Source organism: Physella acuta, unplaced genomic scaffold (genome assembly GCF_028476545.2).
Source record: "Physella acuta isolate Inbredline_101_S28 unplaced genomic scaffold, ASM2847654v3 ptg000144l, whole genome shotgun sequence".
Classification (NCBI taxonomy): domain Eukaryota; kingdom Metazoa; phylum Mollusca; class Gastropoda; family Physidae; genus Physella; species Physella acuta.
The window spans coordinates 1,172,639-1,196,658 of NW_026731663.1; the positions used below are offsets into that span (position 1 = coordinate 1,172,639).

At 39.0% G+C, this 24,020-nt stretch overlaps 1 protein-coding gene across 1 annotated transcript in view; it reads left to right on the forward strand.

Annotated features, from left to right (window-relative positions):
- Positions 1–23,701, forward strand: part of LOC131935439 (zinc finger homeobox protein 4) — a 61,881-nt gene extending 38,180 nt beyond the window's left edge. Inside the window, exons 3-10 of the mRNA XM_059291838.1 lie at positions 4,396–5,139; positions 14,599–18,911; positions 19,095–20,111; positions 20,717–20,956; positions 21,097–21,373; positions 21,579–21,641; positions 21,876–22,073; positions 22,412–23,701. Coding sequence (XP_059147821.1) covers positions 4,396–5,139; positions 14,599–18,911; positions 19,095–20,111; positions 20,717–20,956; positions 21,097–21,373; positions 21,579–21,641; positions 21,876–22,073; positions 22,412–23,190 — 7,631 coding nt within the window. The 3' untranslated portion in view covers positions 23,191–23,701. The remainder of the gene's footprint in view (positions 1–4,395; positions 5,140–14,598; positions 18,912–19,094; positions 20,112–20,716; positions 20,957–21,096; positions 21,374–21,578; positions 21,642–21,875; positions 22,074–22,411) is intronic.
- Positions 23,702–24,020: the final 319 nt, after the last annotated feature.

Below are 24,020 nucleotides of genomic sequence, written 5' to 3' on the forward strand. Positions count from 1 at the left end.
TATATATATATATATATATATATATATATAATGATATAATACGATAAGATAAGATACAATATGTTATGATATGATTTGATATGCACACTTTAATAGATGCACTTTAATAATAAAAATTATCCAGATGAGTACTTTAAAATCATCCAGATGAGTACTTTAGGCGGGAATTAAATTTATCTACGTCCTGTTATTGCTGTGTTTTGTTTTGATTGTTTTAAAGAACATGGTTTTAATATGTTGTTTGTTATGGCGGTTTGGGGGAGAGGGGGGAGGGGAGACTTGAGCTAAGATCAGCCACAATCTCATCGATCTGATGAAATCGATACATTACACAGGCTCAAAATACGCGTTTCGTTTTACAAGTTTTATTTTAGTTTTGTTGTACCCAGTGGGTTAGTGCCCTGGCACGGAGGATTCAGTAGCTTTGTAGATATTTGAAAGCTAGCGTCCAAAGGAACTGAGATCGAATCCTAGTTCGTCGAAGATTTCGTCTAACGGCGACCGACTTGGTATCATCACCAGGAACGAAACCTATCAATGCTAAGTTAATATCTGCTTATGCTTCCCCCACCCCTCCTCACCCCTACCGTCGTCGTAATCGAAAAATATTTGTACGTGCGTCACGACTGCGCGCTCGGTCCTGGGCGGGATCGATACCTAGAGTAGTTGAAATAAAATTATAATTGCTATGCACGTGCCTCGTTCCTTTTGAAAGATAATTACTTTGATATCTAGCATAATATCCATAATTATGACATAACAGATTTTCCCCTACCCCGACGTTAAAAGTGACCTGCGATACCCGGGATTTTTAATCTACCCAGTATCGCAATGGCCCACGGCGACAACTTTCTCATGTAGATAAAAGTCGTACGATCTCTCTCGGAGAAAATATCAACAATCGATTCCACGGCGCTTGACATAGCGTTACACTGCGATGAGATATTTAACAACAAATCCGTGATTTCGATACCCGAATTCGATTCCTAAATGAGATGAAATCGCCCGCCGGATCACGCGCTTTTAAAGAGGCTGTTCCGTCGTTAGCTTTGCCCGCCATTATTAATTTTACCAATTTCACTTTTTATCCCGTGCCTATTGTCGGAGCAAGAAGTCATTATATAGATTCCAAGTTCACATTTAGAAACACACCAGGGATACTGATTTTGATTTTACGAACTACCGTAAAACTTCGACTTTATACATCGCGTATTATTCTATTTTAAAATCAGATCAACTGATTTGTAGTAAAGATTTTTTTCGTGTGCTTTTTACTTTAAGTTAATTTTTTTTTGTCTATACAAAATTGCAATTATTTTTCGTTGCCACAATAAAGGAAAACGTTGGCGCCGATTATTATTTTTTTATAAATTAACTTTTTTTTAAATTAATAAATATTTTTGGGGAAGCGTTTTATCCTAGGCTAATTATAAGTTATTTATAACATAACAAACACACCCGAAAAATCTTTATTACAAGTCAGTCGATCTATTTTGGAAACAGAAATCATGTTTTTAATTTAAATTAAAGAAAATCGTTTATAAAAAATATCTTAATTCTCAAGGGGGTCCGCACAAAACTTTTGACAAACGCAAGCGGAAGGCTAAAAAAATCACCCGAGATTTGTTTTATTGATCCTGTGGAAAAAATCATCGCTTAGAAGTTTCTATAAGTTGTAGTGTTGTGTCACATGGTTCCCGGGATGATAGCTATGGCGCAAAGCCTAAATAAAATAATGCACACAATTAGCGGCGCGTGACAATCTCGCAACAACAAAATGGCGGCGCTCACGTGATGATCTCGATTCTGACATTTTAAAAACGCGAACTTGAACAAAAGAAAAACGAAAAACGAAAGTAGGAACTAATGTTTAATTATCTTGTATCCACGGAAATTGTAATCGAGGCTGGATGCGATTTTGTAGGGCAAGACGCCACTAGAAAATTGCCGTACACAGTTTATTAAACTTCCATTCCGGATAGAACTCATGCTTGTTTTCAGAATGGCGGGATTATTAAATATTTTAACTGCGCTCATTTTAAGTAATGACCTTCAGATGGTAATGACCTTCAGGAGACGAAACATTAAAGCGGAGGAATATAATCGAAGAGGGGAGGGAGGGTAACAGCCCTCGTGGTCGGACGAAATTGTCATGATTAATACCACGTGATCATTAATACCACATGATCTTTAATACCACCCGTGCATCGTCACCGATTTGCGTGAACAAGGATTCGATTATTATTTTTCTGTGTGCCAATTTTTACGATTATAATGAAAGTTCGAACAAAATTGGAATCGACCGGACTGGAAGCGGAAGTTGTTGGCTGTTGTATGTAAGGGTGTATGGAACGTTATGCAGGAAACCCCATAGCGTTACGTCAGAACCGCCGCCATTATGAAGGTTTTCTCCATATTGTAGGTTGGAGATGTATGTTTAGTTCGGTGTGGTTTACACACAGGTTTACGTAATAATTCAGTCGCAGCGACACGCCAAAGTGGCTTAGGATTAGATGCTTTTCTAAACATCTGTTCAATTATTATATTATATTATTATTACATTCCTTTTTTAATTTTTTTAACAAAGGCATATTATATTAAATACAAAATAAATAGATGTAATTTTTAATGCGAGACACGTATGTTTTGTTAATTGACTTTTCAAAGATTTACAAAAAATGCGACAAGAATTTTTAATTTCTTGTCTGTATGGACGAACGAACTAGTTTTATTTATTTATTTATTTATTTTTTTTTGTGAGGAGGGGGGGGGGGGGGGAAGATATATTAGAAGATGTAAGTTGAAGAGTTAAGGCTTCCATGATCCCCACTACCCCCGTCCTTTATTGAAGCCCGCCCTTAACTAAACAAATATAACTTAATTAACGTAAAGAGCAGAACAATTTATATAAAATATAATAAAGTGCACCCCTTCCCTCCCCCAAAATGTTTCAAAGGTGGGGGCATCACCTAAATAAGTGAGCGCACTATTCAACTATGTAATTATCTATTTATGCTTACTCCATTTTACATTTTTTCATTTCTGAAAATGCGCTCTATACTTTTATATTTACTTTCTCTACAGTAAACTAAAAGTTTTATTCAAATGTAAATTTTAAAAATTTCTGATGAGCAGTTACAACGTTTTCTCGCGTGCCGTTCTTCAAGGACGCATCTTTAGCTTTCAATTTGCATTTCTTTCATTAACTTGATTATATCTTCATTACATAATGGGCACGTGAATACATATTAGAACCAAAGATCAATTAATTAGTGTATGAAATCGTAATTGAAATGGACTACCGTCATTAAAAAAATAGCATATGTTCCGCAAAGTATGTAGAAAAAAGATTAGATATATCGTTTATGGTTAAATTCAACAGTGGTATTAATGAAAAACAAGTTCACCATATAAATAAAATGTAGCTATATGTAAACATATTTTACACCCACATAAACATATATAGGGATATATATAAATATATACATATATATATATATATATATATATATATATATATATATATATATATATATATATATATACAAAATTCTCGGTTGAGAATTAAACATTTACTGCACATGCTAAGTGTTTATTTCTATTGAAATCTTAGCCAAAACCACCAGTATCAAGTTCACTGAAGCGTAACGAAATCAGTGAATTCAGCTCGGGTATCTTAACGTACATCTACTACACGCGAAACGTTCAGTAAATCACTCCTTATCCCTGTAATGGGATTTACCTCCCCTTATTTACCCGCACTCTTCAGCCAATGCGACAGTCCTCATTAACATCTAATTAGCATAAATAAAACAGTGTCACAATTCACGATTAGTGTATGAACGTGTTGAACGGTCGTTCCTGTTGTATTTATTTATTTGTCTGTGTCGTTGATTAGATCTCACACTGAACAGTCTCACTTTACTCTTGACTTACCTGAATGGTTCACTGTGTTCCAATTAAGGTGTGTGTGTAATTCTCACTCACACTAAATGGAGAATTTGGATATTCGTTCGCTGGACATTAACTAATTTTCTATTTTATTAGTTTTCATGTTCAATTATATATATATATATATATATATATATATATATATATATATATATATATATATATATATATATATATATATATATATATATATATATATATATATATATATATATATATATATATATATATATATATTGTATTTACGTATATGAATATATGTGTATATGTATGTATTTATTTGAAGATATATATGTATGTGTGTGTATATATATATATATATATATAAATTTATATTATTATATTATTGTATGTATGTATAAATATATTTACATATGTAAGTATTTAGAAGATATTGACTATTTGTTTTACCGTCATAACTTAAGACATTCCCATCTCTTTCAGGTATTTGCCGATCTCTCGTGCTAAACAACCGCAGCTCTCCGCTGACCGCAGGAAGTCCAGAGCTCAACAGCGACTGCCCCAGCAGCGGTCAGCCGCTAGACATCACCCGACAGAGCGGCGAGGACTATCGTGCCAGCCACGGGGCATCCTCAGGCCACCGCCAGCTCACCCCTCCGCCAGCAACAACGACGAAAGCGCCGGAGACGCCATGCATCCTCTGCCCCCTGTGCAGGCATGAGTGTGCGGGAACGAAACCACTGGAAGAACACCTGGTCAAGGAACACAACGTTGCGCCCGAGGGGATCCAGCGGCTCATGTCGATGGTGGAAATGCCTGCCTCCCCCGCCCAGGGCGCGGCTCCCACCCCAATCGCGGCCGACTCGACAGACGCCCATTCTCACAAAGACCCGCGGGAATCTAAACACAATCCTGAACACAAGGGTGGTCACCCATTCAACGGGGGCGCCACCAGCTATCACCAAAACAACAATAACAAACTGGATTCCCGTGACTCCCTGAATCCAACCACCCCCTCACCATCCCAACCATCCCCATCACCATCCCAACCATCACCAGCGGTCACCACCAGCTCAGGGAAGTCCGGCACCAGGACAGAGCCACACGGCTACACAGGTGCGTTCATCTTCGGCTACGACAACAGACAAATGGCACCAATCGACGAAACCAAAGAGATTGACCTGGAACACCTGGAGGCCGAGCATGCAGGTCTTCTGGCCAAAGAAGGTAAGACTACACTCTTCTGCCAGCTTCTTGCACATACTCATTCTTTCATTGACTAATTTATTCCGTGTTTTGCACATGTGACACATGTTTTAACATTTTGCCATTTCATATATTTGACAGTAATTGCTGTTCTTTTAAAGCCCGGATTGTTCAGTTCTAAAAAAATGCATATGTATGTATTTTGATATCTTCGATATATATATATATATATATATATATATATATATATATATATATATATATATATATATATATATATATATATATATATATATATATATATATATATGTATCGAAGATATCAAAACACATATAGACGGTTTAAAAAGGACTGAACAATCCGGACTTTAAAAGAACAGCAATTACGTCTGTTTTGGTAAACTAAAACATAAAAATTATGTCCTTTAAGATTGTGACGCATTCCTTTGTCTAGCCGGGATTGTTTTATAATTTTATGTTCAATTAATTTCTGATAAAAATTTCTCTTCCGTAACCAACGTGTGCTGATCAATTAGAAACTGAATAGATTTACGTAGTAGATATGGCGTGTTGCAAGACCACGACAGTTACGTTATTCGAGTGGTGGGGACAGGGGTAGTGGTGGGGACAGGGGTGGTGATGGGGACAGGGGTAGTGGTGGGGAGAGTGGTAGTGGTGGGGACAGGGGTGTTCGAGTCAGATGTTCGGGGGGGGGGATAGGTATTTGGGTCAAAATATCAATAAAGTTGTTTTTGTTGCGCAAAAGTATGTCCAATAATAGTTTATCACTCATGACCTGATTTGTTTGTTTTTTAAATGCTGTACTCCCTCCACCCCTTCTACCACATACCCAACCGGTGTAATCGTTTTGACGGTCATTGAATTACTCGACTAATTACAATCACATTCATTAAACAGCGGTGTTTTAAAATCTGTTGGACATCGATTAAATATAAGAATACCTGTTGGTCGGCTGTACTGGTGTCGACATTTGCGCCACAATTCCCCGCAGTGGCGAACTGCTGGTGGCCTTTGTTTCAGTGGTGGCCTCTACGGAGTCAACCATTCCGATGGCCTTTGTTTCAGTAGTGGCCTCAGTGGAATCAACCATTCTTCCAGCCGACTTAGGGGGTGTCAGCTTTCTTGGAGATTTTTAAAAAATACCGTTGCCGATGTATTATCGCTAAGTAAAGTAAGTAAAAGATCTGTCACTAAAACTATCAAGCTCGCTCATTTATCAACAACAGCCATAAACATTTTACGTCCTAGTTCTACTTTCTCCCCCTCCTCTCCCCCTCTACACAATCGGCCATATTGTTTTGATTTGAGGAGGATAAAATTAAGAAAGGCCTTAAGAAAGAAAGCTAATGAAGCTTAAAGCGGCAGGCATTTAAAGTAAGTCACCTCGAACCCGAGGCGGTGACATGCTAATTAACTTAATTTGCTGGCCATTGAAATCTTGATTGCATACTTAATGAACCTAGAATCTAGCTTTTCTTTTTTATTTAAATGGTTTTTTTATAAAGCATAGAAAGCAATCAGCAGTGAAATTTATATTGGAATCTAAAATAAAATTAATTTCAACAAAAGGATAAACCTTCTAACACGGGGTAAGAACGTAATTTAAGTTGATTGAATTAATTTATTTTTGACACGAGCGAAATGAATTATGTATTTCCAAGACGGTAATTCGACAACTCTAAATTATGGCCGACAATTAATTAAAACCTGGCTAGACGGGTCTAAATCCGTGTAGGTCTACTTCGGACTTTTTCTCAACTGTTTTTAGTGTCCAGGAAATTCCTTACTTTGAGTTTCTTAATTAACGTAATTAAAACATCGCCTGGTATTAATATCATTAAATTTACTTTATATTTTAAAATTTGTAATTGTACACCAAATCCGTGAGCTAGAAACAATAGTAAATTTTATGAATTCATTAATTCCTAGCGTTTTTAAATGACACACCGAAATGTTCTGGAAATGTTGTGATTGGCATCAGCATATAGTAGATCTCCATGGGTAAATTACCGCCATTGAGCTTGGTGTTACTGAATAAAATGTAGTACGTTTTTACTATAACTGTTGTAAAGGATTGATGCTCCTCTTTATTTGTGTACAGTGTTGCTTCCAGACGTTTTTCTCCGGGGGGCACTTGAAATTTTCCGGGGGGGGGGGGGGGGCGGACACTAGTAAAAGTGTATGTTTACTATATAAAATCCATCTTATTCGGGGGGGGGGGGGGGCGGTAGACTTTCATCGGGGGGGGGGGGGGGGGGGGCTGGAAGAAACTCTGTGTATGCCTTCACCCTAACAACAGAGGATACGCCCAATGCTACACTTGTGTATCGTTGTGTATAGAGACGAGATGTTACTTGTCTGTAGACCTTAAAACATTGTTTGTAAATTTAAAATAGAAACAAACAAAATCTGATGGGCGGGTAGTAACCGGCCTCAACAAATGTAAACGGACAAAAACTTAATTATCAGATTCATATTACAAATTAACAATAAAACCTAAATGCAGAAAAAAATATTTGTGAACATATAAACCCTATGTTGTGCTTAGTTAGGCGACACAGAAAACTAGATCTACTTGAATTTATTAATTTGTACATATTATGTTAACTCAGAATATGAAAAAAAATATTTTATAACGTTTTTAAAAATGAAGAAATGCTTCATTGGCTAATTCCCTTTCTCAAATTAAAAAAAGCACATCCTCGTTCTTTTTTTTTTTTTTTTTCATGTTAATAAAAAATGTTCAAATATTTAATGCGAGAATTTGAAATCTCCCTCTAGAGGTGTAAAATACATTAGACGTGTAACCCAAACCAAAGATGTATTGATGAATACACCAGATAGCCGGCCAACACTAGATAGCCGGCCAACACTAGATAGCCGGCTATGTGAGAACAAGGGGCGGTTCTTGTGTTATGAAAACCAAGGGAGAATCTTCGGCGTTAAGTAAGATTTGATCCATACAACAAAAAAAAAACCATCCAATAAACGGGAGGGAGGGGGGAGTCTACATAGACAGCAACTCAACACCGTTGATAATGTTCTTAAAGTTTCAGCATTGCAAGAACAGGATCCTTACATTTCCTCTATTTAACCCAAGGTGTTCGCTGCTGAATAAAATTAAATTAAATCTTTTTTTTTTTAATTTGATTTATGACGAATGTGTCATTTTAATTATCTGCGTATTTAGTGTCAGTAAAAGCAATTACATTTTAAACAAATTGTTCTTATGAAGAGGAGAGAAAGGAGGGGGGAAAAACAACTGTGAACCGATTATAATTTAACATTTTAGAAAATTACACTGCATAGACACCATCAACAACAAACAAAAATCAATCCGACGCGTTTTATTTCATATTTAATGATAATCCGTATTTTTCATGATATCGGTTTTTTATAACGTTAAGTTTGTTAAAAATAAAAGGCTGTCGTTGAAACAAAGAGATTTTGTCATTAACAACTACAGGAGGCGTTTGGCCATCAGCATGGCGCGCGGTGTAGATTAAATTCGATACAGAAAATTACATTCTTTTTTCAAAGATCATAAGCCATATTCACATTATATATATATATATATATATATATATATATATATATATATATATATATATATATATATATATATATATATATATATATATATATATATCCTTAGAGAACCTGTTTCTTTGTTTCTTTTGTTATTGAACTTTCTAATACGTAACCACTGGATATTGTGAAATTGGCCTTCATCCATTATGCTAATGTTAAGCCCGATAAGCCAATTGCTCTTACGTTTGTGCTATCTGTCCCTTCCAACTAATTGTTATGTAATGGTCGGCACTATACCCTCTTGTGTTGCACTTTCTATGGGTTGTGAATTAGCGGTTCAACCAATTAAGTTTAACCCGATGCTTCAGTGCACAACGTGCAGGTCTACGGCAGAAAAAACAGTTTTATTTTTACTTATACAGCTGTTTGTTTTAACTCTTTTCTATCGATAGTTTAGTTGTGGTGTGCTTAATACTCACATTGATCAATTGTGTGATTTGTTGAGTTCATCTGTTAACTGGTCAGCTGTGTAGTGTGATGTGTTGAGTTTCCGTGTTAACTGGTCAGCTCTGTAGTGTGTTGTGTCCACACAATGGGTGTCAACAGGGTAGTTGAACAGTGACGTGTGTTAACGAGAGTTATCAACGCCAGTTTAGGGTCGTAGTTTAAAATTGCCCCGTGAGGCGTGGTTTAAGCCCCACACATATCTGATTTAATTCTGACCCCCACACCTAGACTCGTGTACACACACCCACACGGGGGATCTGTTTTGTACCACATGCTGATCGGCTAGCGACGGTTATCACGTGATCTGTGCTTTAAACCTAATTCATCATGAATACAATACTTTCCACTCCATAAGACCAATGTATATATATATATATATATATATATATATATATATATATATATATATATATATATATATATATATATATATATATATATATATATATATATAGTTATTGGAACAACCATGTTTTTTTTTCAACCTTTACAAAGTTGTTTTACATTTTGTGAGGTTAATCTTAATTGTGCTAACGATTAACTGCTTTAATTATTAAAACAATAATTACACGTTAGACGTTGGTGTTCAGTTGCTAATTGCAGAATTCTTTTGAAATTAATTAATCTGCTAAGAAATTCAAGAAAACTAAATTGTTTTAAACTTCTTTAATGAATGTATTGATTTTGAGTTGGTTCAAATTACAGTATACCACGATGACTGACTCTGTATCGAGTTGACAACCGTATACTATTTTGACTACATTTTAAATTAATTTAAGATGTATAACGTTGCATTTTTTTTTTAATTTTAGTTTAGAGGGAGTTAGAAGTGTGCTCTAAATTAAACAAAAGGAAATAGCAAACACCACCTTCTATTACATTTTCTCCGGGTTGCTAAATTTTCTGATGCATTAAAATTTATAAGTAACATTTTATTTAAACAGTTTATTATTTTTTTAATTATTTTTTTACTAGCATTTTGTGGGACGAGTAGAGTTTGCCTGCTTCTCAAGATTTGGTCTAGCATCGTAATGTAACATTTTTCAAAACAAACAAAAATATTCATATATTAACCTACTACACATGGGCCTATTTAACATAATTTTATATTTACATCAAGCATAAAAAAACAGCGTAATTACAGTAAATCTGTTGTGGCGATTATGTTACAATGTGTTGCTGCTAGCTTGTTGTTAATTTTATTTTAATGGTAAAACGCAATGTGAATAACTGTTAAATAATTGCTGGATTAATTAACAGATAAGCCGTGGGCGGAATGGCATTTGTCCAACGCTTTAAGTAACTAGCGAGCTGTGGTAATGTGTTTATCATCCTGGCCATTGTTTTTTTTTAAACACATCTGCACTTGCCTGGTTGGCTTCCAGTGGCCAAATTTTTAAAAGTCAATTGTGTTAATTGGTACATGTTCTGGTCTTTTCAAACCCGCTGTCGTGTTGAATGAAATTTTACAAACAAAGGAAAAATAAAATTGACTTATATAATCTAATTGTTTGCCTAGGTTGTACTTTATATTAGCCCTTCAGACAGATTTTTAATATGAAACCTTATTTTTTGCAACATACGTAAACATAATTAAAACACGGTAAAAATGGTAAATCGACAAATTTAGATCTTTCTGTTCGTCTATTTGGCATTTATTTTTATACAGACGTCTTTTTCAGTTCGGGTCATATTTAACATTTTAGACATATTTTAGTATACATCGACATTTTATATATCATCCTCTTTCCCCTTCAACTAAGCCCTATATGTGTATTTTCACTCACAAGACCAAAAACTAAACAATGTAATATTTTGATAGCTCAGCCAAAAATTTTAACAATACACAGCGAATAAATACCCGTTTATTTCTCCTTTATTAGCCGGGGCTTTATTTTACGGTTTCCTGGTGCTATACGGCCTGGGCTCCGACTTCTAGAAATATTTTATTTGGCGCTGTTGCTTTATTATTAAGAACAAACCGCTCCGTCCACTGTTTGGGCAAGAATTCTTTTCCTTGGATTACACAATGTTAGATCTATACGTGTCTGCTCTCCAGGCCGGCAAAGCGAAGAACCTATCGTTTAAATAATGTCCGTTTCAAATAGACATGTCCACCTTACGTATTATTTACGCTTTTAATTCGCTTCTATTTTTGTATTTATTCACATCTAAAACTAATTTAGATTCGAGATTATTCGATTACTTCTCGCGCGGATCACTTATGTGTGTGTTTGCATTCCTCAGCGTGATTAGGACCATAGAAGCCATCTTTTTTTAATGAAATTAGTTATCTAAATAAAAGCACATTTGTTTAATTTGCCATCTGGGTTTTCCCGTTTCAGAAGCCTTAAGCTCTTAAGCGACTGCGCGAGTAAGATAAATGAATGGCAGTGAAATAGATTTTGAATGTGTTTTATACGTTGACTAGGGAGAGAGTGTACGAGATCCCAGGCAAGAAATGTTAATATATCCCGAGGTTAGCCAGGGGCGTGTTGGTTTACATTAAAAAATGGCAGAAGAAAAATGCGATTAATACTTTTTATCGTGGCCTGAGTGGCCAAAATGCTAAAAATAACTATTTCGTTTAGGTAAAAATTTGTTACAGAATTACTGAAAGTTAGAACTTGATTTACGAGTTGTCTTAGCTTGAACTCGTTATGTTTTTAAATTAATTACCGGTTCATCGCCAGGTCAAGCTGAAAACGCGGGAAGTAGTGAGCGATAGTTGAGCCCACCCCGCTCCTATTTCGTTTTATTAACGTCACGTGGTCGATAGTCTTCTCCTCAACGCCATGATAATTGTAAATGAAATTATTGCCCCACGGCTTCCCCATTCTGTGGTCACATGATGGTACTTTTATTTTTATAACATGACCATGTCTTAACTAATGTAATTACCCCCCCCCCCCCCCCCTTCATCTAACCAATTTCCCCCTCCCTGCTAAGTTCACTCCCCGCTTGTTTTATCATTATTTATCATTACCTAGACAAACTCTTCAATTCTCTGTGTGTTGTCATTGAATCGATGGATTTTTCATTATACACTACGCTTTAGCTTATACGCTGCCCTTAAGAACAGGCAAGAATCCATTTCTGTAATCTTTTTTTTTTTTAATCTGTTTCTTTCTGATTGTCCTTTGCCGTTTAATGTTTCAACTATTAATATTATTTTCTTATTCGGAAATATTGATTATCTAAAGCAAAATACCAGATTTCTTTAAGCTATCTTTTTTTTTTGTCTTTTCTTGAATCAATATTTTAAAATTACACGGCCCCTCCCGACAATCGCTTTTAAAAACGTGTTTGCAAATTATAATTTTCTTGTAATGTGTAGGCTAGGCTTAGTTTGAGAACTGAGGATGCAGTGTTTGATTAATTTTATAATTGCAGTGCGTTGTTCTAGTATCAAGAAATGTTCAATTCACCCACTACAGGCATGTAGGCCTACTTTATTTTTAGCTGTTAGTGAATTTTAATTTTCCATAGATTTTGTTAAAGGGATATTTTCTCTAGATCTAGGCAGACTCAACAGGAAAAATAATTTTCTTTTAAAAAGACCTTTTAGGCAAGCCTATTGCTTACAACTTTGTCCTTGCACACGTCATATATCTGGCAACTTTGGTTAAAGTTAGTTGGGAAGTAGTTGCTGAAAGGTTGTTGATCCTGCCTAATTAATCTAGATCTAGATCTATAGATCTAGAGAGATCTAGATTTAGAAGAATCTAACTAGAATCTAGCAGTACACACTAGGCTAGTCTAGAAAATTTAATTTAGAGTTAGATCTTGAAATCCAGCAATTAATTTAAAGCTAGAATTTCAATCTGGTCTAGATTCTAGAATCTAGATTTCTATTTCCTTACCAAATCTGGTTCTTTAATAAATAAATTATTAATTTAATACACTAGATTCTTCTACTGTATAATAAAGTATAATTGTAACTTAACTTAGTAGATTTAGATCTAGACTCTAGATCTCTAGTAACTGTATTATTTTTTAAAAATTGAGATTCTAGATCTAGTCTAGATCTATTTTTTACTTCAAATTTTTAGTAAGTAGGCTAATCAGTAAGAAGAAGACTTTTACCAGACTCCTTGAATTTTCTAGAATAAGTCATATGATTCCATGATCATGTTCATAGTCTTCATTGTCATACTATCTAGATTCTAGATCTATACCTACTATTTTTTTTTGTTGGCATTGTTTCAGTTATTCATCATCCCCTTTGACATTTTATTTTATGTTACTCAATTACTTTATCAAAGTCAAAACCGTGTTAGTTAAGAAAATTCAAAAAATCATGCACCCTTAAAAAGTTAAAAACATAACAAGGAAAGTTAGATCATAGTAGAATGGACCACCCCTCACCCCCATCTCCTTCCAAATCAACACAAAAATAATTGCAGAATTCTAGCTCTACCCCATTTTAGTGTAGACTAATTTATATTATTTTTTAATTAATAAGGTACTTGTAAATGTTTATGCCCTGCATACCTATCTCATAACCAACGAAGAGGAAGAAATACCTATTTGTTTTGTCAAGTAACATATTTTCTTACTGTTATTACTGACTGTTTGCCTAGCTGAAATAAACATTTTGTTAACAAACAGCAAAATTAATCTTATTGAATTATCCTATTTGAAATCTTTGTTTTGCTAATAAACTGCACAATTAATCTTATTGATTAATTTTAAGAAACTGCGCAGTTTTATTCTTATTTTATTAGTTTTCCACCATCAATATCATCATTACCATTGGTGTATTCAATAGTATTACCTAAGCATTGTGGTTAGGTTTCGAGTTGAAATCTTTGATGATAATGATTGCTTGACTAATGGAGCAGTACTGTTTTTAAATAAAACAATGGAAAGCTGTACACACCTATAATCATGTGTGTAGTTTCTGCTCTGATTCACTGAATTGTTTTACACCAGCACAGCTTCTGTTTAGATGCTGCGGTTGTGGCTAATTAGTCCCCATATGTTACCTAGCCAATTTAATATCCACAGCATTAACTTAACTGCTCGATAGCTCATTTCCTTAGGCTGTGTTGCAATTATTGTAAAATATAAATTATGGCTTAATTATGTCAGCCTCTTTCTGACACACCTGGTGAAATATTTAGCACATGATAATGTGTAGTTGTGTATGTTTACATGTGTGCTAATAAATTGGGTAATAATTATGGCATATTTTTGTATCATGCCTTTACCTAACATCTAATTGAGTAAAAAATTACATTAACATCGTCTTGGTAACAAGATTAATTAACTATTGGTACATTGGATTTTGGTATTATTAATCAATCTGACTATTGTAATGTTTCAAGAACTGATAGTTTTTTTTTAAGCATGTATTTTTTGTCAAACTTTAGTTAATGTTCCTTTTGTTCTGAACTCACTTTTTTTCTCATCGACTAGGTTTAGACCTTGCTGCTCAAGAGAAACTGGATAAAGAATTTGAAGATTTGTTCCGTTGCCAAACATGCAATCAGACTTTTAGCAACATTGACAAACTCTACTGCCACCAGAACGAACTGGGCCACTTGGAGCTGAAGCAGACTCCCAAGGGCCCAGGTTATTTGTGCTGGAAGAAAGGGTGCAATCAGTATTTCAAGACAGCCGTGGCGCTACAGGTTCACTTCAGGGAGATCCACGCCAAGAAATCTCTGGCTGGTACCTTATCTGCTCAGGAACTCGAGGCCTACAAGTTCAAGTGTGGCCAATGCAGCTACTGTTTCAAGTCTTTAGAGGTCATGCAGAGGCACACACTAATCCATCTGCTGCAGTCTGTTACTCACTGCAGGATATGCTCTCGGAAACTAAGCTCCATTGCTAAAATGAGACAGCATTTAGAAGTCACCCATGGGGACATGAGCCTAGCTGATATGACCATTCAGATGGAAGGTATAGAAGCAAATGCTGCACTGCTGTTCAGCAGTCCAGCTTTTGAACAATTCACGTCTAAAATGTTAATGGTTAATGGTAACAGTCAAAGCAAGCCAAGCTATTTTTGTAATGAGGAAGAATCAGGTCAGGGCAAGTTGACCAATGGTCTAGACATGAAAGAAAATATAGAAAGAAATGATGATGAGATGGATGAAGGGGATGGAATGACGGATCATTACAGAGAAAAGCATTTTTTTGAAGACTACATGAACAGCCAGTCCATGGCTGAGGAGCATTACAGAGATGTGAACCGCAAGTTTAAGTGCACCAAGTGCCGGGTGGCTTTTACCAACCAGCGCTACCTGCTCTCTCACAACAAGACATCCCAACACAGGCAGTTGGAGATGTCTGAGAAGTTTGACGACCCTTCAAGGCCCTACAGGTGCGAGCTGTGTAAAGAGTCTTTTACCCAGAAGAATATCCTGATGGTCCACTACAACTCCGTGTCCCACCTGCATCGGATGAAGCAGCACAACCAACTTAACGGGGAGAATCTGTTCAACACATCAGGGTCCCTTTCCACCCCTCCTCCCTTGTCACCATCCCCCAATGTGAACTCCCCATCTGGGATGGCCCAATCAAACGGAGGCTATGAGACCGGTATGGAGAGCAGCAACAGCAAGCCGTACAAATGCAATATATGCAAGGTCAGCTACAACAACCAACCAAGTATTGAAATTCACCTGCGCTCCGTCGGCCACAAGACCAAAGCCAGCAAGTTGGGAGAGCTGATCCACTCAGGGCAGGTAGACGTTCATCAAGCTCTGATAGAACACCCTGACCCTCGCTCAGCGGGTAAACAACAGGCTCAAATCATTGCAGACCTGATTCATCAACAGGCAACAGCGCAGGCGGCATCCAACGCCAGCTATTTCAACAACCTCCAAGGCATGCAAGGGCTGAACACCATGGCCCAGCTGTCAATTCTCCAGGGACTAAGTCCAACAACCAGCCACATGCTCAATACAGCTGCACAGAATGCTCTAGTTGCCATGTCCAATGCCCAGCTGGAAGCCTACTATCCATCCTTGGCATCTCAGTTCAAGCTCAACCATGGTGAGAACTCCAGGGGGGAGAACTCTAAACTATCTAACTCTACCAAAGAAAAGCTCATGAGAGCAAGTCAATCCCATGAGCCAGAGAAAATTGTCAACATGATTATCAAGCAGGATGGTAAAATCGAACCAGCCAATGCTGATGGTAAATCTAAGTTGAATTTTGCTGATAAATTTTCATTTGATCCAAAGAATCCCAAGAAAGATGAGGAGCTGCCGCCAAATTTTCCTCACGCACCCATTATAGCCAGGCCTCGTGGGTTTATGGGTAGATTTAAACCCCAGCTACACCGTAGTTTGCTGGAGAACTTTGGCTTTGAATGTGTCATGCATTACAATGAAGAGCACTGTGCAGGAAACACCAAGGCACCAGAGAAAGATGAAACTCCAACATCTGATGAAAAAGAAGTGACCAAAGAAAAAGATGAAGAAACTGAAAAAATGGAAGTTGATGAGAAAGTTGAAGTTGAGGAAAGTGTGGGAAATCTGGAGAAATGTTTCGAGTCAGAAACAGAGGAGAAGAGAGATGAGAACAAGGAAAACCTGGACCTACCTGAGCTGGGGAAGTGCAGGTGTGGCACCTGTCACAAAGACTTTTCTAATGTTTGGGTTCTGAAGAATCACGAGGAAGAAATCCACAACCATTTTGTTTCCCCTGATTTCATTGAGAACTTTGGCAAGAAATTTAAAGAGGACTGGGAGAAGAACTTACCCAAAGTATCAGAGCATGATTCTTATGGGTCCCTACCCTCCAGCTCACCCACCCCCACTAATATCTCAGAGAAGATGATAGAGATGCCCCCACCCCCTCCTCCCTCCCAGCCCCAACTGCCAGCCAACTTTGACATGTCCCAACTTTTACCTCTCATGAGCCTAAACATGCTACCTATGCACCTGCCTTTGAATCTGGTTGGCTTGGGGTTGCAGAATTCTCTAATTCCATCCTTGATGATGCCGACCCTTGACCTCTCTCAGACCTACCTACCTCAGATGTCGACGCAGTCTATGGTGGACTCGGCCTCCAACGTCACCACACAACAGCAACTCCAGGCAGCTGCCGCAGCTGCGCAGCAGGCCCAGAACCAGAAGCGCGTCAGGACCAGAATCAGTGACGACCAGCTGAAAGTGTTGAGGCAGTACTTTGACATCAACAACTCCCCCAGTGAGGAGCAGATCAACAAGATGTCTGACCAGACCGGCCTCCCCCAGAAGGTGATCAAGCACTGGTTCAGGAACACTTTGTTCAAGGAGAGACAGAGAAACAAGGACTCCCCATACAACTTCAACAACCCGCCATCTACCTCCATTGACCTGGACGAGTATGACAGGACAGGCAAGATACCCGAGGTCAAGCTTGAACCAGAGGAGGAAGAAGAACCTGCTGCCTCAGCTGTTCAGGATGTCAAGAAAGAAACCACTGTGGTCAAGGTGGAGACGGGGGCTGAGAAAGAAGATGAGCATGAGGAGGAAGTACTTGATAATCCACCACTAAAAATTGATCTGGCTCCAAAGAATGAACTTTGTGATGAGAGCAGAAAGGAGCAAGAAAGCCATTCCAATACCTCATCACCATCCAATATGTCTTCCATTCCATCTACACCCACAGCTTCTGCCCCGGCCACACCCACCCCTATCCTCACAGCAAACTCTATCAATGCTGCCAACTCACTGGCATTTTCCTTGGAGTCTTATGCTGCTAACATAGCCAGACTGGAAGCAGCAACATTCCAGAGCATGGGAAAACGAGCCAACAGGACCAGGTTCACAGACTACCAGATTAAAACACTGCAAGATTACTTTGAAAGAAATGCATATCCTAAAGACGATGAACTTGAGCACCTGTCTAAAATTCTTGGCCTGAGCGCTCGCGTTATCGTTGTTTGGTTTCAGAATGCTCGACAAAAAGCCAGAAAAATCTATGAAAATCAGCCACCTGCAGAAAACCCTAAAGAAGTCACAAGTCCTTTCCAGCGCACCCCGGGTTTAAATTATCAATGCAAAAAATGCAACTCAGTCTTCCAACGTTATTACGAACTTATCAAACACCAGAAGAACTCTTGTGTTGGGGAGTCCAACAACAACAAACCAATGCATGCTATGATAGAAGATGACAGCAACTTCAGCTACTCCAACGATGATTCCAATTTCTCAGATCGCCAGAGCACACCATCATCAGCCATCAGAGAGAGGGACTACTTCCCCAGGTCGCAGCCCCAGGAGCCAATGACTGCCTCCAGCACCGCCACAGTCAAGCTACCCAGCACCTCTCAGTCCTCAACATCATCATCCCAGTCCCTGGCCTCATCAACCACTCCTGTGCTGCCCACTTTCAAATGTGACAAGTGCACAGTGACCTTCTCCAGGTTTGATGCATGGCAGGACCACCAGAAAGCACACAGCATTGCACCAGCCATGTTCACACCTTTCTCATCCAGCTCAGCTTTCGGCATGCTCCAGAACTTGGCACACCAGGACGACAAGGCCCTGACGTCCATGGCAGGCATGAGCACGCCAAACTCACTTCTACCATCCGCAGTCTCTGTCCCAATCTCAGCCTCCCAGCCATCTTCCTCCATGGCAACCACCCCCACATCTTCATCCACGTCACCCTCACCATCCTCCAAGAGGAAGACGGACTCAGAAGATGAGAGTGGGGAGCAGCCAAGAGACAAGAGACTCCGCACTACAATTTTACCAGAGCAACTCGACTATCTCTATCAGCAATATCAGGTTAGTTCCTTCAGTATCTGCTAGTGTTATATAGTTCTAAAACTATTTATTTGTCTTAAAACTCACTTATCTGAAACTTCTAGCTTTAAACTCTGATAATTTCATTTAGTGTTTATAATAAGTTTAAAAGTATATTTTACCATTGTTCCTGTGGGACCATTTAAAACTGTTTTGATTCTTCAGGTTGACTGCAACCCAAGTAGAAAGCAGTTGGAGCACATTGCTAGCACTGTAAACTTGAAGAAGAGGGTTGTGCAGGTTTGGTTCCAAAATACTCGTGCACGAGAGCGTAAAGGTCACTATAGAGCTCACCAACAGCTTATAAACAAAAGATGCCCATTCTGCCGAGCACTGTTCCGAGCCAAGTCGGCCCTTGAGTCACATTTAGCCACCAAACACCCTGAAGAGATGGCTAAAGGAGACATCAACATAGACCTGATACCTGATGCCATGATTGAACCGCCATCCAGCCACAGTCTGGGATCTATGTCTGGCTCCTCCAATCACGGCTCAGATATAAGCAAGCTCCTCCCACCTGGATCTGCCGCCACCATGCCAAACTACATGGCATTCATGTCATCAGCAGGGGCCCTCAACCTGCCGTTCTCGTCCCCCACGCCAGACTTGCTGGGGCACCCATCATTTGAGGACCCCTTCTTCAAGAAGTACATGAGTGAGCTAGCCAGCAACATGTCTGCTGGGCGCCAGGACCACAGTGGCCACATCCCCACACACCAAACCCCCACACCAAGCAATCCCCCTCACACCCCCAAGTCCAGCAACCACCCTCCCTCAGCCAGCTTCCCCTCTACAGCTCGGCCGCTGGACGCCCACAAACCAAAGAGTACACCCCAGCTACCTGTGCTCCCTCCCAGTGAAGACGCACCTCTAGACCTCAGCAAACCTGTCAGGCCATCCGCCTCAGCCACCAGCCACTCTGAGTCCACATCCAGACTCAGCATCGCAAGCAGTCAGGATTTCAATGAGAGAGCCATGGAGATGGAGTACCTGAGGCGCCTGAACAGCCTGGATGATTCCTTCTCAGAGACCCAGTCTGAAATGGCGGACAATGACTACATGAATGAAATGGGAGGCAGCCCACCCTCCCCATCCCTCACCAGCAACGGCAGCCTGAACCACAGTGGTAACACACCCGGCTCCTCAGGCAAGCGTTACAGGACACAGATGTCAGCTACTCAGGTAGGAAAGGTTGTATATTTTATCCATCCTCTTCTCTTCTCTCTGTCCTTCAGTTGCACTAGAAACTAAGCTCACATCAGTTGGTGAGTCACGGTGACAACTCTTTCACACTCTTGCTGTTGTAGAGGATGTTTCTTTTACTTGGCTTGTTTCTTCTCTTAGTTTTAAAGGAGTTTTTTTTCTTCTAATTCATCCACGGTTCATTTCTTAGCTTTAGTAGCTACTTCTTTTTCTTTGTTTATCTTAGCATTAAAAGCTGCTTTAGGTTCTTTTACTTTGTTTTATTTTTTTGTTCATAAATGTTTCTAGTTTCATTCCTTGTTTTTTAGTTTTTAGTTCTTGCTTGGTTGAAATTTTTCTTGCCTACTATGCATGAACTGCATTCCTTCATGCACTTTTAGTTGTCTCTATTTCTTCAATATGTTTTTAAATGTGTTAAATTAAATAAGAAATATATTTTGTCTATACATCACCACATATGTGGTTATTTATGACTCAAAACAGGTTATGTAAGTCATGCTAATGATGACAGCACATTCCCGTTGTAAAGACAACTATGTCAGGGATTGTGCTCAAGTCTGTAAACCTGTCATGTTTCTCTCTAGGTGAAGGTCATGAAACACCTGTTCCAAGACTACAAGACCCCAACGATGGCAGAGTGTGAGCTGCTGGGCCATGAGATTGGCCTGGCCAAGCGTGTGGTCCAGGTGTGGTTCCAGAACGCCAGGGCCAAAGAGAAGAAGGCCAAGCTGAACTCTGGCAAGCCCCTGTGTGGAGACATGGACTTCCCCAAGTCACCAGAGGACTGTAAACTTTGCAACTACAAGTACACGCATAAAGTCACTGTGAGTTGGGTTTCAGCCTCTACATTGTTGGTTCTAGTTTTAATGCTTTAAGCTTAAACTTTTTATTTACTGAAATACAAAGCAGAATTCTTATTTAACTTCAAATTATAAATGTTTGAAATTGGTTTCAAATTTTGTAGGTCCAGGATCATATATTCACCAAGACGCACATTGACAGGGTGAAAAACTTCCTGCACTCAGAGAGTGACCGTGACCTTGACATGTCTGGCAGCAGTCTGGCCGGTCTGTCTCGGACTCCAGGTGAGGCTGACCGCGCCCAAAAGATGTGGGACGACTCTGTCTCTTCCAGCCACCTTGCTCAACTCCATGCCATGGGCATCAACCCATCTGCCATGGGCATCAACCCTTCTGCCATGGGCATCAACCCATCTGCCATGGGCTTCCCTCTTGGCCCAGGTTGGTTTGGTCCCTGGATGTTGTAACAGGCTTGGCTACTCAGTCATCTTGAGTTGCTCCACACTCACCTACATAACTCTATACACTAACCTGTCCCATTAGCTTTTATATATTCAACCTTTAGCTATTAAGACTTTAGGCTATAATAGAAACAAAAACAAAGTATTAAGAAAAGTTTAAATTTTCCCCTATTTGTTTCCTGCAGGAGAGAGCAGTATGAAATCTGTGGAGAAACCTGAATCTGCCAGGAAGGAAAAGAAAGGAGATGGTGAGAACTATTATTTTTACTTTGTACTCATGTGGGAGGGTAGGGGAGGGACCATCACATGCACTTGATCCTCCTAGTTGGAATATATCACTTTATTATGTCACTGAGCTCACTCAGCAACAAGGTGTACCTAGCATGATTTTGGTAAAGTAAAATACTAGCAACATGTACGCCTATTAAAAGGGTCATCGTGTAAGTTAAGTTGACTTATGTTCCTATTTCTTCCTTGCCCAGCTTCCATGTCCAAAGAAGAGCAGCAACAGCAGGTGCAGGCTGCCATGGAGATGGCCATGAATGCCCAGATGATGTCTGCCCTGGGTGGGTACATGCCAGGCATTGACCCCGCCTCCTATTTGACCTACATGTACGCTGGACTTCCTGGTTACTTCCCTGGGATGGGGCTGTCTATTGTCCAACCAGGTCTCTTGCCAGGTCAGTACATTTCATATGCCTGACTTCACTGTACACTTCATCCAGCTCACCTGACTTCACTGTACATTTTATACAGCTCACTAGTCTTAAATGCACCATGGCTGTTGTATTCATTAATTATAGTACACCAAACCACACAGGAGAAAATATTAAAACATAAAACTAACAGACAATTAAAATATTAACAAAAACATATTGTCACTTTCTTGCATTTAATCTAATGACACAACAATACAGTCTGTAGCCTTGTAAGCTCTATTTGCTAACATGAGCTGTTATATTTAAACTAAATCTTATTTGAATGATTGAAAGCAAACATGAAGTGTTTATCTCCTTAGGTGGCGAGCACATGATGGCCTATGACCCCCTGGCCTATGGTACCCCTCTACCACTTCTACAGATCCCAGCTGCGGCCATCAAATCTGTCAGTGAGAAGTTGGCTGAGTCGGGGGCGGTGCTGGCCAGGTACACACAGGACTGCCAGGCTTTAGCTGACCTTCACAGTGTCGTCACGTCTGCTGACCTGACTGTGGCGGCCGAGGCCACACTGGACGTGGGTTACATCTGCAAGAAATGCCAGATGGTGTACCCCGCCAGGGAGTCTTGTGTTGTCCACCAGCGGTCAGTCTGTTTGGGCAATGCAGCAGCACTGCCCAAAGGATATGAACCTATAATGAAGTTGGAACAGATACAATATGAATGCAGGGCCTGCAATGAGAAGTTCTCCACCATCTTGGAGTTTAAAGGTCACTGCCAGCAAGACAGCCACAAGACTAGGCTGATGAAATACAAAGCCAAAGAAGCCGCAAGGAGAGAAGCTGCAGGCTCCCCAAGCTCCTCGGCACCCTACACCTCAGGCAAGCCCATTTCTCCTTCCTTCTCATCCAAGCCCATGACAACCTCCCCCAGTAACAACAACAACAATGTCAGCCACAACAACAACCGTATTGACACCCCAAGCCCAGCCCATGCATCAAAACCTCTGGTACCCTCCCCTGCACACCAGTACAAGATAGCCCCCACCAGCTCTTCCCCCTCCGTGTACAGGGACAAGCCCCTCCCCCACAGTCCAGGCTTTAGTGAAATGGTTGACATGAAGAGGCTCAAAGCTGAATAAGAGAAAATGTTCCAAACCAATGAGAACAAAAAGAAGAAAGATTTATGATACATTTATAACATGTATTGTCATATATGATCTGATTCTATCTGATGCCATGACATCAGATAACATAGAATGTGATATTTATTCTAAGAAGTAAATCTAACATTTTACGTATAATCTCAGCATTTGTTTTATTAATATATTTTCCATCTGAAATCTGGCCACATTCATATAATGAAAATAAATGGCTAGCTTAGATAAACTTAAGGCATTGATTTCCTGTTCATTGTCTTTGTGAGAAATCCTCTGAATACATTTTTTTGTTGTTGCTATGAAATCCATAATAAATGTGAAATCTTTAAATGAATTTGCAAAATTCATTTTGTTTTCTTTATGTTCTAATTCATTAGTGTCAAAAAGTAATCAATACACCAATTGATAATGATTTGAATTTAAATAGAACTTATTGTATTATTTTTTTTATCTTGAGAATTCAATGCAAAACAAAGTACTGTGGGACTATGAATGTGTGTTAACATGCATTGATGAGAGATATTGTTTTGCTCCTAAGTGTTATTGATGTGGTCCAGTTAAAAAGGGCTTTACTTATCCAGTTATCAGCATTCTGATCCAATGTGTTCAACTAGTTGCCATATTCTCGCTTGATGACCACAACACTGGAGAACCCCAGCCTACCTGCGCTGGGACTACCATGTATAGCAACAATTATTTTTAGAGTTTGGATTTTTACTAGTTTATCATTTGACTTTTTTCCTTATGTTCATCTATAAAATGTGAGTTCATTTGTGTGGTAACGAACAAAGTGACAGCAAGATCTGAATATT